Source organism: Parasteatoda tepidariorum, chromosome 3, assembly GCF_982258835.1.
Source record: "Parasteatoda tepidariorum strain Cologne lab strain chromosome 3, Ptep-v5.0, whole genome shotgun sequence".
Classification (NCBI taxonomy): Eukaryota; Metazoa; Arthropoda; class Arachnida; order Araneae; family Theridiidae; genus Parasteatoda; species Parasteatoda tepidariorum.
The window spans coordinates 35,772,726-35,787,562 of record NC_141757.1 but is presented as its reverse complement, the minus strand read 5'-3'; the positions used below and the strand labels follow the sequence as shown (position 1 = coordinate 35,787,562).

Sequence of the window (14,837 nt, the reverse complement as noted above, 5' to 3'; positions counted from 1 at the left end):
ATTGTCACGGTAAACTATAAAAAGGAACGCAAATAAATACTTTAATTAGAGTTGGAACAGTTGTTGATTTCTTTGTATTAAATCAAAAAGTGAAGAATCTATGGCTTACATTCTCTGTAAATCATCCTTTTAGTTAATTAATTCCTTTTTCATAATTTGTTTACAATACTATATTTAATGGTGAGTGCCCATACCTTGCAGAGATCAGGATATTGACGTTTCTGGAAATTCTGATCATGATTTTTTTCTGTGTATTCTAGGACCAACTTGGAGGCTGTGTTATGAATGGCAGTGGCAAAATGCATCAGCAGCTGATCAACAGCAGTCTAGAAAAAATAAAAAATCACTCTGTAATGATTCATTCTGGTTCATGACTGCTGCTTAGTGAGAATTTTTTTATTTCCTTTATTTTTTGTTAAATATAATTTTATTACTTTTGGAATTTTATACAAGAGGTCACACTCTAAATTAAGCAATAATCCTTTTCATGTCTTACAGTTGTGGTATGTAGTAGCTAATTTTTTAGTTATTACAATAATATACATGTTGTTGTTGCTTATCCTCTCTGTCTGACGGAGTCAAACAAGATCCACGAGTTCGTTGACTGAAAGGAAGTCGAAGATTAGGAGAGGATTGCTATAGAGATCCTCCTTAGAGAGTCCCATGTAATCCAAAAGGTGCTCAGGAGAAGCCTGATGAATTTGGCACTTGGTGCAGGTGACGAAGGTTTTCCTGCCCTCGTTGAAAGTGAGGCACTTGATGTGACCATTAGCAAGCCTTGATAGAACAGTCCGGGTACATCTGTCACACGGGAGGTCAAGGGAGAAGCTCGGTTTTGATCCCTTGTTCCAATTATGGGTTGGGGGTGTTTTCCACTAAGAGATTTTTGATTTTTCCAGGGAGTATAACTCCAGAAAAGTAAGTGTGGAAGAGGGAGTTGTTGTAATCCTGCAATGCTCCTTAGAAAGAATATCGGCCATTTCATTCCCGTGGAGATTCACATAATATATATAAATAATATATTGTACCGAGCAGTAGTTGATATGAGATGAATAAAACAGTCCTAAAGATTCCAAAAATTTATTAGCAGAATCTTCCAAAAAGTACAGCTATTTCTGGCACTCAATTACGTACAGTCTAGTACACAACAAGTCACAGGCTTTAAAATCTCAGACATTTTAATGAACTCACTAGTGACTTACAAGCAGACTAATAATCTCTCCTCTCTGTGAGACACACTCTTATTTATACAGGACAGAACTTTCAGCATAATTCTAGACAATTCTCGTATAACACCGTAAAATTTAGTCTTATCGCTTCGAAACTCTAATTTTTTTTAACTATAATTTCATCACCAAAATCGTGGCCAAATATCGCCAAGTCAAAATTTGACTAGAAAAAAAAACATTAACAAGAGGTAGGGAAAACATACATAAATCCAGTTTAAGATGAAGGATTTAGAATGATTACTTTACATCAATCGTGGTTCAGTAGAGAGCTTTTAGAAACAAGCTGAAACATAATACAAAGATAATAATTTTGGTATTATTTCTAAACTTAAAGGTTTAGCGATAAAATCAAATTATTTTGACTAGGGTGAAATTAGCAATCAACAATAGTCAATTAATTTTATTTTAATGATGAAATACACGGTAAAATAAGCTAGTATTTGGTAGACATACTTGAGTCTTTCCGAGCAAATTGTATGCTTCTTGTAATTTCTCATATTGCCCCTCATTGAAGTTGGAACAAACTTTGGAAAGGGCTACATCTAACTGCTCTTCAGTCATCACAAGAGTGTCCTGAAGTTTGCTGCTCAACTCACTGGGAAAAAAATAAAACTTCAAAATCTCTTTTTTTAACAAATATGAAGAAAAAAAAACAATATTGCATAAATATGAATTTTTATATTAAAATCTATTAACGAGTAAGTATTAGTATTGAGCCCCAAACATTAATTACCTGGTACCACATGAACAACAAACTATACATTTTTTAAATTTATTCTTCTTAAGTATTGCTTCATAATTGAATTTGCAGGGCAAAGATACTTAAAATAAATAACAAGGCAGTTAAATTATAGTTATGATTTTTTTTTTCTTTTGTAAAAATTATAATATAAACGAAACTAAAATAGCCACAGTCAAGAAAGGTAAAGATAGAACAAAAAATAAAGGCACACCTAAATGTCAGATGCATTTAAAATCTGAGGGGAAGGGCAAGGAATAGGTAAAGTATTAGATTGAAAACTAAGTTCCATCCATTTTTTAAAACTTAGTATGTAAATTTCTGGCATAATGTTTTCGACAGGGATGAGAGTAGTCAGAAAGTAAAAAAGAGGAAATCCAAGAAAAAAGATATATATATATATATATATATATATATAAATAAAAACAAAAATTTGATAAAAAAAAAAGTGCGATTTTTAAACTTGTAATTGTAAACCATGTGATTATAAATCCCGATATGAGGCTTTTAAATCACGTAAATATGAAAATCTACATCGAATTTAAAAAAGGCGAAAATACAAATCATGATTTTTTAATTTTTAGATCACGATGCATAATTTTTAAATCGTGCGAAATTACAACCGCAAAAACGAATCACGACATTGGATTTTAAGCTCGCGTGAATTGCTACATAGGGTTTTAAAAGCTCGTAAATACAAATCGCGATATTGATTTTTTAAATCTCGTAAGTAAAAATCGTAATGTACAATATTTAAATCGCCTGAATAAGAACCGCAACATTCAACTTTTAAATCAGGTAAATACGAAAATCGAGGTTTGATAATGAAATCGCGATTTGAAAAATGCATAAATACAAAACACGATACTGGATTTTTAAATCTCGTAAATAAGAATCGCAATGCGCAACTTTTAAATCAGGTAAATACGAAAATCGATGATTGATATTAAAATCGCGTGAATAAAAATCAAGATATTTGCAGAGTCTGGACTTGGGATTTCTAATAGGCTTGTTTGTATTGTTTTTGTTTAGACATAATAAATAAAAATTTACAAAATTAATTGAATGAGCAAATAAATATTTTCACAGCAAATACACCTCTATTTTTGTTCTCTTTTTTTCCCCTTTGTTTCTTCTTTTTTTTGTTTTTGTTTTCATGCCAGAATACAAGAAGCAGCGACGTCTGAATTACGAAAATAAGAGCTATCCAGCCGACGGATAAAAAATACGGAAAATCTTATTTTCTGCGCGTGAAATCGGAGAAAATAGTTAATATAAGTAAAAATGCGGAAGGATTAGCAGCTAGGGCGTAGATTGAATTTTCTGTTTATTTTTGAAAATCGTAAATAAATATAATTATTTTAATTCAACGACTGAATTTAAAAAAAAAAAAAAGCGGGATATTTATAAAAAAAACGAAACTTTCAGAGAATCGGAGTTTTTGATAAAAAAGCTGAAATTCGAGAGACAAAAAAAATCTCATCTCTGAATAAAGAAAGGTCAACCAGTTTTATCCCAAGGAAATGATTTTTAGAGAAACTTCAGAGGGAGGAATAAGGACTTCAATAATTTCGCTCCGCGAAAAATTAAATTCCTCATAAAATATTTTAACTTGTGCAAAAAACAATTTCAGCGGAAATTAGCGGGAAAAATGGAAAAATCTGAAAAAAAGCGGAAATCCGCGAATCCGCGGAAGAATCTCATCCCTGTTTCGATCATTCGAAATAGGATGCGTCATTCTACATGAATTTAGCTTTGGTTCAAGTCGTATGCATTTAATATAAATTTTCAAATCATGTTACTTTTCTGATTTAAAAAAAAGAGCCTTTTTGACAAGAAGAAGAAAGAATAGAATGCCCCCACACTTTAAACCTTTAAAAAAAAGTGAGAATGTACTCGTCAGTCGAATACTAAAAATGAAATGAATAAGAAAATATTTAATAAATTTTCCCCCCACCATGCAAATATATTTATTAAAAAATATCGAAAATAGAAAATTTTTTCCCCCCAAAATTTATCAGTCACTGTATTTCAGAAGAGCCAAAGCATCCAGGGAAAATGCCTTCTATAACAGATGTCTTTCTAAAAATATTGCACTTTTGCATATTACAAATGATTTAGAAAATGCACACACTGATTTAAAATAAAAATTATAGTTTACCTAATGCAAGAAAAATGCTTGAATGTACTGGCAGCTTTTTGACATTCTAAACATAGTTGTATGGCACCAGAATAATCTTCTTCCTACATATTAAAAAAAGAAGCAATTTGTATAAATATGTCAACTTCATTTTTTTAAAATTTTATTACAACATTCAACTATAATGATATATATATATATATATATAAATTTTTTTTTTGTACAGAAAATAAAAATTCATTTTTTAATAAAACATTTTCTACTATTTTTCAAAGAGTATTCCATAAAAAAAATTAAAAAAAGAGTCCCAAAGTAAAGATACTTTACCATACAAATTATATCTAATACAAAAAGCAAGAAGAAAGATCACTAAGGTTCCTTTGGGTCAATAAATTCACATTTACCCTAAGAAAACAAGCACTATAAGGGGGTTACATATGGCTGAATTCATCGTAAACTATTCAATTTTCTACATGGAATAATATAACAAAAATATTTTTATGTGTTTAGGTTTATAGGCAAGTAGTGATACTTATAGTTTTGAAATTTAACATCATATATAAATACATAATAAAATATTTAGCTACAAATAAAAATGGGAATAAAACTATTTTTGACTTTGAAATTTAGAGTATAATAAAATAAATCAACATCCTTACTTCCAATAGTTCTCGCAACCGTACATCTGTTTCTTCCTAAAAAATGCAACACACATTTAACAAAGTATTAAACAAATAGTTCACATAAAAGTTCATTTCGTACAGTTTAATAAATGTACTGAATCAGAGGATCCATTAATAAACTTTATTTATTGATTTTTTGTTATTCATGACAACACGAAACACTTATCAAAATGCTAAACTTACTTCCACTTTCAACATTCAAGTAGGAAACACTTCAGGATATTTTAATTAACACATAATAAAGTTATTTTCTGAAAGTGGTGCATATGAGATTGTCACATAATTCCATGATTTACATAATTCACATGGTTTACCTACCCTAAAATGTCAGAATTAAATTATCACTTAGTTAAGATTCTCAATCGTAAGAGATAACTACATATGTAAGTTTCTATATCACAAGGTGAGGGTGGAAAAAGACTTCTTATGTGAAAAATAAAAAGATTTAAACTCTGTTTAAAATTGCACAAACTGCAGGCTAGTTTTTTCATACTTATTTTATGGCTTAAGAAAGTTAAATAAGTTAAAATACGATAAATATTACTGAGTCACTAACCTAAAAAGAATTCCCAAAATTAGTATTTGATACAAACACATAGTCACATTTCTTCATAATTCAATAAAATGCTTGTAATAACACTTTTAAATTCAATTATATTTTAAAGAAACTAATATCAATGCGTATGTAACTTTAAATTATTTCCTGTAATATTTTTCATTGTCATTATAAGAAAAGTAAGATATCAATTGATAGAAATTATTGCTTTATATTAATATCTCTTATTTAAAACAAAATAAATTTCCACCTATAGTAATCCCTATTTTTAAGTTATTGAGGCATCAGACTATGTTTTTTTAGAAGGAAAATATTATTAGATATCAGATGAATTGGAAACAACCCAGCAAAAACAAATCTGTAGGCCCAGCTCCACAAAACTGCTGTTTGCCACCAGCTAAAGCGACGGGTCTGTGCCGGCAAAAGTCACTTTCAACTGTACTAAAGTGAATGGCTGGCCTTCTGTCGAGCCAACAATACCGGCCTATCGATGGCCGGTAGTACCTAACCCAGCAGTTACTGTCTAAAACGCGCTGGGTGAGTGATTGCCAGACATTTTCCAGTAGAGGGTAATCAATGAATCAATAATTGAGGGCCAGCAATTTATATACACCCAGCAGCATCCCTTTAGTTCATAGAGGTTTACGAGAGGTCATTGACCTAGTTACAGGAGTAATTAAAACCCACAAACCTAATTTTTATTTAATTCAATCAGCTAAATAAATATCTAGCTATCTAATACATTTCTGAATAAATTATTAATATATGAACTAAGAACTAGGTTAATTTTTTCATTTAAATTGTTTTATGCAAAGAATATTTTTTACACAGTTCAACCCCTTAGTCCTAAAGATTTGCTGTGCACAATCTATGCTTCCACTTATCAATACATTTTTAAACTAGGTAAACATATGTAATAATCTTTTCTTTACAGTGATATTCTACTTAAAAGCAGAATAATAAAACTGCTGTCCAGAATTATGAAAATTCTGTATCTCACAAGTAATTTTTCAAGTTTTAACTTGAAGTCAATATATATGTCTATAATAGCTTGTAGTCAGTATATATATGTTTTAAAATAAAAGCTGTGTTCTTAAGGAATCTAGTGATACTATTGTACCCTATACAAAAATAAATACAACCTACAGCCGATAATATTAAGAGGCTGTCCAGAGATGATCATTTAGTGCGATACTGATCATGAATTCATGTTTTACTGATTATATTTAGTCTTGCAGCAAATTTAACAAAAAATAGGTGTATTGGACAAAAATGTACTAATATAGCCAGTTGTGTAATGAATTGAATGTACCCTGAAATTAGTTAAATGAATAATCAACATTGTCTCTTGCAAACATTTTATTATACAAAGACATATAAATACAAAGACATAACCTTAATCAATACAAATATTACACAAATTTCAATTTAATTTTAAAAATAATAAAAACAACAGAGAAATCATATCTTTGTCTACATAGAATCACTTGGAATAGCACAGAAGAGTTCTCCTGAAAGAGAGGATAATAAAATAAAAATTATGCAAATCGTATATTTTAAAAACATAAGTATTTTTGTGAAAATGAGCTTTTAAAACTAAAATTTCTATTGAAAAGTTTTTGCTTTTATCATTTCATTGATAAATTTTGACTCATCAAATTAGTAACACCATGCAAAACATACACCTGTCTTATAATTTAGAAAGATTTTGAACATAAAATTCCTTTCTGAATGAAATTATTGAATATTGACTCACGAACCCATTAAGATTGACAACTAGTACATGAAAATCTAACTGTTAAATGAAAAGTTATTCAGGGTGTTTAATTTTGTGATCACCTTTTCTCAGAAAATATTTAATTTTAAAAAACATGCAGTTTTTTCTTCATTAATTTTATGGTGCTCAATTTTATTGCATTTAATATTTAAAACAATTATGATATTCTAATGTAAATTATTGTTTCAAGGAAAGGTATAGAAGAAAAATTACTTTTAAATATATATTACTTACATGCACGAATGTATCAATAGTATTTCTTTTTCGCTTTACTTTTATGATTAAATTTTTAATTGTATACCCTTGACAAAAAAAATTTCAAAATTTACAACATTTTTCATATTAAAATAGGCATCAAAACAATAATATGTATTGAATTGAAACCAGAATTGAAACCATATGAAAAAAGGTTGCTCAAAATTTGCTAGTTAAAAAGGCAGATAATTTTACAATTCTGTAATAACTTTATAAATCAATAAATTCTTAAATTACTTTAATGGTGATGCTTTGTGAAATTAATATTTTCCTCATATAAGAAACACAAGAACTAGATAAGAATAACGACAGATTTGACCAATGTCACGATTTCCGTAATGTCTTTATATAACTGGTATAGATGTAAGACAAAAAATGAAAAGTTTACATAAATATTAATAACATTGTTTACATCTCTGATGAAATTTCTTTTCTTCAAATTTTTTTATTAATTTAGTTCCTTCTTTTAACAAAAAATATTTGTTAAATACTCCATTACTATGCCTAGGAATAAAAAAGGGAAAGGTGCTTCCTAAAAAAAAAAGGGTACACCGAGTTTTTAAAGGGCTTTTAATTAACACCGTAAATAGTTAACAAAATGTGTACTATTATGTAACAGCTGAATTCGATTCTTAACGACTGTAAAATTACCATCCTATACCTACTATTTTACATGTATATTTCAAAAAGTAGTTCTCACCCATTATCAAAATGAGAAAAATTTGTAGCATACAAAGAAAAAAAACATGCTAATAGAAAATCATTGTGCAATAGAAAAAAATATTGTTAAACTTGAAGGCTTTTTCCATAATTTAAACTATTAACTAATAAACGATTAATTAAAAATAAATATTGAAAGGTACATATTTTTAAAAAAAATATTCATTTCAAATTTTTTTAAAAAATCTTTTAATAAACTTATTGATACTAAAAAAATCTTTTAAAAATTTAACCAGTTGAGAATTAACAAAGTAAATATTTGTAATGGTATCTGAATCAAACTTATTAACACGAATAATTTTAAAAGTGTGTAATCATCATTTACACATTAAATTTTTTAAAAGGAATATTATCAGACAGTGTCGTCAAAGGGCAGTGAGGACGGTTGGCCCTTCTCGAGGAGGTACACTGCATTTTTATTTGATACAGAAAAATTAGTTGTCATTTTCTGTAGATTAGAATAGCAGGAGTTGCACATTAACCACTTTCAACATATACTTTTCGAATTCTAGCAAATAAACTCTGTAATAGGATACACACATTATGGGCCACAAATAAAAAGAAACAAAACTTATTTAAATCTAATGAATAATTCAGAGAAAAATTAGACTGAAAACATTTAAACCTGTTTGATTGCCCAAGGACAGGAGCATTACAATGGGCGTTTCCTTATTATAGACTTTTTTCCCTTTTTTTTTTAAATTGCAGGCATTGGGGGGTTGTCCCATTGGCCACAGGAATGCCAGAACTACTACTTTCTTCTCGTTACCCAGTGGGCACCTGTGGTGAAGCAGGGTCGCCCACGTCACACAACCACAACCCGTTTATAGGGCGGAAAGTTAAAAAAGAATCTTTAAAAACTTCAACATTTCAATATGCAATTAAACTGGTTCTGATGTTTTTCATCTCGTTTAACTCATAAAATCGTAAGATTTCTATAATCTTTTTGCTTCTGTCGCACTTAAATGTTAGTTTAGAGATTCCTAATGTGTTTACATTTTAAACTTCTGTTTCAAGAAAACTTTTTTGTTTTTAAAAAGGTAGGTGTATATATTTTTGCCAAATAAAAATATTTTGTACTATTGAAGAATAGATAAATAAGTGAAATGTAGGTGTTATTAACATTATTTCTTAGTTACCATAAATTAAATTTACTTACACATTTTATTAAGAATTTTTTAACTTTTACGGGGCATTTTATTTGCTTGGACTAAAAAATTGTTCTTATCGCAAAAATTTTTTCTACCAAATAATGTCTTAGAAGGCATTCAATATTGTACAGGTTAGTTTCAAGATGCTTCAAATCAGTACTTTGTCGTTACTTTTTTTTCTTCTCTTTAACCTACACGTTTTTAAGCTATGTTAACAAGGTAGGTTTTTAAATATGATTGTGTTTTCACAATCAAAATCTTACTGTACTTAATAAAATTTTTAAAAAAATATTTTATATACATCAATAAAATTTATAAATATAACACTTTTTTTCATTGAATAGGGAAGTGAACGATTAAAATGAAAATTAATAACCATTATTAAAATATAAAACTACATACAGTGACCAATCACTTCTGCGCCACCTCTTTTATGTGCCTTTTGCATATATACAAAGGTTCTTAAAGGCCCTTGATCATTATATAGGAAAATAATAATAATTATAATTCTTTATGCATCATTCAGAAAATAAATATTTCAATTCAGCACACAATTTTTTTTTAAAAGTCTAAAATTTTGATTTTATTTTTTGTTTAAATAGAAAAAAATAATCCCATTTTTTAGAAAAAGTTTTCAGTTTAAAGCAAATAAACAATCTTCGTTACAGATAAAAGGAAATAAGTTACTGGATCTAGTAATACAGTTCATTTTTCTTCCCTATGGGATTTTTTTCACCTTTATTGTTTCTAGGAAGACATTTTTTTATATGAATTTGAATAAGGTGTCTTATCTATCACACCACCCACATTGAAACCACCATATATACCACCCATATGCTTTCAAAATTTATCTAGCAGTGTCTTTCCCACCACCAATTAAAATGTTAGTTTTTGGTCAAGGAATGTAAAGCTATAGCGATTACTATTACTCAGTTTACGCGAAAACAGAGATGACAAAAACATTACTCGAAATCATTAAAAACAATTAGAAGGTTTAGCCGCTATTCACGACTATTTGTAGTTTTATTCAGCTATTGAAACTTTTCTATCTAGCTTTTCTTATTTGTATGAACTTACTGTTTTTAAAATCTTATGGACTTTTTCTCTTGGTCCCAAAGACTGAAGCATAATGAGAATTCACTGTATTTTATAAATGAATTCGCTTAATACATTAAAATGTCCCTAATCCTTCTTTAAAATCATAATTCAAATAATAATAATTAAAATAATACTTCTCAAAATAATAAATTATTTATGCACATCAAAGATTCTGCAGATGATAAAAGTAATAAAACTTACAGAAATTCATGGTGGACTGGCACAGGTTTACCAACATTTGAAGAGCTAAAAGGGAAAAAAAGGGTCTTATTTTTATGTAAATATTAACTTGAGATATACAGTAAAAAATTTTTTCAGTAAACTTTTAGCAGAAATTTAAAAAACATTATACAACGGACACCCAGAAAGATTAAGTAAAAATTAGAATAATATTTTTTAGAAATTTGAATGAGAAAAATAACTTGCAGGCTACGAAATTTTATTAACAGAATCGTCATCAATAAAACAACAAAATTTTCTAAGTTCGCCTCTAGGATCACAAAATATAAGGTCAGCGTTTAAAATCTTCCAAAGAGTTAATTGAAATTTATTTTTTTATTTCCACTTAAAGATTCTCCACAAAAAATTATTGTAAATTTAGCTTTCGCTGAATCTGAAGCTTTTCTTATGTGCATGAACTTACTGTTTTTAAAATCTTATACACTTTTTCTCTTGGTCCCAAAAACTGATGCATAAGGGAGAATTCACTGCACTTTATAAATAAATTTGCTTTATACATTAAAATGTCCCTAATTCTTCTTTAAAATCATAATTCAAGTAATAATAATTAAAATACTACTTCTCAAAGTACCTAATATTAAATTAATTATGTACATCCAAGATTCTGCATATGATAAAAGTTAAAAAACTTACTGAAATTCATGGTGGACTGGCACAGGTTGAAAAGCTAAAAGGAAAAAAAAAGGTCATATTTTTATGTAAATATTACCTTGTATACAGTAAAAATATTTTACGGTAAACTCTTAGCAGAAATTTAAAAAGTATTACCCAATGGACACCCAGAAAGATTAAATAAAAATTAAAATATTTTTTAGAAATTAGAATGAGAAAAATAACTTGTAGGCCAGGAAATTTAGAATGAGAAAAATAACTTTTCGACCAGGAAATTTTATTAACAGAATTGTCAACAATAAAAAAAAAACACAAAATATAAGGTTAGCATTGAAAATCTTCCTAAGAGTTAATTGAAATTTATTTTTTTATTCCCACTAATAGATTCTCGGCAAAAAATTATTGTAAATTTAGCTTTTGCTGAATCTGAAGCTTTTCTTATTTGCATGAACTTACTGTTTTTTAAATCTTATACACTTTTTCTCTTGGTCCCAAAGACTGGTGCATAAGTGAGAATTCACTGTACTTTATAAATGAATTCGCTTAATACATTAAAATGTCCTTAATCCTTCTTTAAAATCATAATTCAAATAATAATAATTAAAATATTACTTCTCAAAATAATATTAAATTATTTATGCACATCAAAGATTCTGCAGATGATGAAAAAAAAAATAAGTTAATTGATAAATCATTTTAACTATTAATAAATTTAAAAATTTGTATCAGGGGAATTGGTTGGTAATAGTTGCTTTTCTCAATTTAATTTATGTAAAATAGAACAGTTTCACATAAAAGTCATTTTTGAAATTTAATTTATTTTGAAAAAAACTTTTCAAATTGATTATAATCAAATTTTTGTCGTTTCCATATGGAATTTAAAATATGTGCGTTTAAACCCTCACTTTGCTGTGGTCAGATTGACAGGCAAACAACAACTATTTTGCTCAAGCCAAAACAGATTATGAAAATAAAATAAGAAAATTATCAATAAAAAAAAGCGGCTAGATTTTTTCGTTAAGCCGTGTTTCAAACTACTCGTAAATTTACGTTTAAATTAGTGTTCAATGGAATCTAATATTAAAGCATATTGTGTCTAATAAACTATTATTAATAATTATATTAGTCTAGCACTTCCATACAAAGCTCAATATAAGGATTTGATATTTAGTTTAAGAAAAAAAAAATTCCTTTAAGTGATAAGATGTAAGTTGTCAATGGAATAAGAGTTGAATTTGGAGCACTTCAGCTACTTGGAAAGTGAAGTTGATGAGAACAGAGACGCAGTACTTCACTCAGTTGGAAAATAGTAGAAATTTCAATTGCAAGTTACCATTGTTACAAACATGAAAGCGAGATAATTCAATAAATAATAAATACATTAAGTAATAAAACTTACAGAAATTCATGGAGGACTGGCATAGGTTTTCTAACATTTAAAGAGGTAAAAGAAAAAAAAAGGTCTTACTTTCATGTGAATATTAACTTGAGATATACAGTAAAAAAAATTTCGCTTAACTTTCAGCAAAAATTTAAAAAGCATTACACAACGGGCACTCAAAACGTTTGAATGAAAATTAGAATAATATTTTTCAGAAATTAGAATGAGAAAAATAACTTGTAGGTCAGGAAATTTTCTTAACAGAATTGTCAACAATAAAACAACAAAATTTTCTAAGTCCGGCTCTAGGATCACAAAATATAAGGTTAGCATTGAAAATCTTTCAAGGAGTTAATTGAAAAACTAGTTGAAAACTAGTCAAGGAGTTAATTGAATCTTTCAGTTGTTCCACTGAAAGATTCTCTGCAAAAAATTATTATAAATTTAGCTTTCAGTGATTTGGAAGCAGTTATAACTTGTTTTCTCAATAGAATACAAGTTAAATTTGAAGCACCTCGGCTACTTCGAAAGTGGTCAAACATCCTTTTAAGAAGTTGTACTTGTAAATAAAATGGTATTATATTCTGCCTATAGCGGTCAGGAAATGATTGTAATTTAAATTGTCAACAAGTACAGAGCTCCTGTAGATTTTAGTACTCTAACTAGTCGAAAAGTAGAAATTTTGATCGCATGTTACCAATACGAGTGCGAGTTCATTAAATTAGTAATAAACACAGCAAGAAATAAGAAAACCTATAGAAATTCATGGAGAGCGCTAACAGGTTTTCTAACATTTTTAAAACTAATAGAAAAAGAGTTGTTTGTTAATTTTATTGAGTATGAATTTTGTTTTCATATTGTATTGAACTTTTATATATTTTTGTAATCCCTATAAAAATCGGGCATTATTTTATATGAATATTAACTTGAAATTCACAATAAAAACATTATTCACTTAACTCTTAACAAAAATTATGAAGTAACTTAACATTGATTTCAAAATATAAAAGAATTTTGTAATATTTTTTTTTTTTGTATAAGTGGGGTTAGCCAATATACAATTAAGTATGAGCAACTGCGTGCTAAAAAACTTTCCATAATCTATATTTTTTTTAGGTTGTTTAAGAATTCACAGCACGATTCTTCGCAATTATTTATATTAACATGTACAAATAAATTTTTCATCTTAATTTAAACTATTTAGTATAAATTATTAAACCTTTACCTATTTTTACACTTGAATTTAGCTCAAAAATTTCATTAAAATGAAATACATATAACAGAAACAATTTTTTATATTACTAACAGCAATTAGTTAACTAAAATCTAAATATTATTTAACATAAAGAAATAAGTTTTAATGAAAATTCTTGATTATTATACAAACCTATTTTCATAATATACTTAGATAAACCTGATTTATATCATATGCTACAACATATTATGAATTGCACTTAAAGAGTCATCATACAACAGAATTTATATTTGTTTTTGGCGTGCTACTGCTCGATTGTCGCTAAAAATTTGGCGGCGATCTTGGTGTTGATAAAACATTTGTCTGTACATTTTCATTGAATTAAATTTAATATTTTTTATTATTCTATCTTAGAAAGGTGTTAATTATGATGTATTAATTGAATAAAGATGATTGCCAATCTAAAACATAGCGCCAAAACAGCACTTCAAACGCGGTTCTTTGTAAACCGAAATCTGCACGTCGTAAACATATTTGAACAATAGTAAATCAAAAATGATTAAAATAATAACTTCAATGTAATAGAAAAAAATAAAACCTTACCTTTTTTGAAAATTATAAGAATCCAACGTGCTTCTTTTTCTAAACAATAAATTCACAGTTACAGTTACTCGCTTGACCGCTTCACTGGCGGCAGCAGACAACTTTAACTTGGTGGCCCATTGGGTAGATTCAGACTGACGGGATGCGGCTGTTTGTAATGTACAGGCCCAACACTTCCTACAATGTTGGCAAAAGTTCATAGGGTGGCCCAGCAATCAACCCAGCTGACAGTAATTTGCACCTTCACTTTTCAATCAGTACCGTCAGTAATTTCGAAGATGGCCAGAACTTATGTTTTTGCTGGGAAAGTTTCTTAGGCGTACAAGATAATCTAAAATTCTCTTTAAAAACATTTTTGTAGCAATTCACTATTACTAATATTTTTTTTAAAAAACATTTTTTCATAAAAAAATTAAACAATGCTGAATTTTTTTAAATAAAGGAGGGACATTTATCTA

The 14,837-nt window shown here is 28.1% G+C and overlaps 1 protein-coding gene and 1 long non-coding RNA gene across 2 annotated transcripts in view; both read right to left on the bottom strand.

The window, feature by feature from the left end:
• Window positions 1-14,837, bottom strand: part of Vps50 (vacuolar protein sorting 50) — a 45,141-nt gene that overhangs the window by 21,460 nt on the left and 8,844 nt on the right. Inside the window, exons 7-10 of the mRNA XM_016061034.5 lie at window positions 4,768-4,803; window positions 4,130-4,212; window positions 1,683-1,824; window positions 195-326 (exon numbers count right to left, since the gene is read on the bottom strand). Coding sequence (XP_015916520.1) covers window positions 195-326; window positions 1,683-1,824; window positions 4,130-4,212; window positions 4,768-4,803 — 393 coding nt within the window. The remainder of the gene's footprint in view (window positions 1-194; window positions 327-1,682; window positions 1,825-4,129; window positions 4,213-4,767; window positions 4,804-14,837) is intronic.
• LOC122270971 (uncharacterized) lies at window positions 6,689-14,642 on the bottom strand. The gene is made up of 4 exons (XR_015432494.1): window positions 14,380-14,642; window positions 11,222-11,255; window positions 10,550-10,594; window positions 6,689-6,858 (listed from the first exon to the last, which is right to left on the bottom strand). It is a non-coding gene; the product is annotated as an uncharacterized LOC122270971 (long non-coding RNA).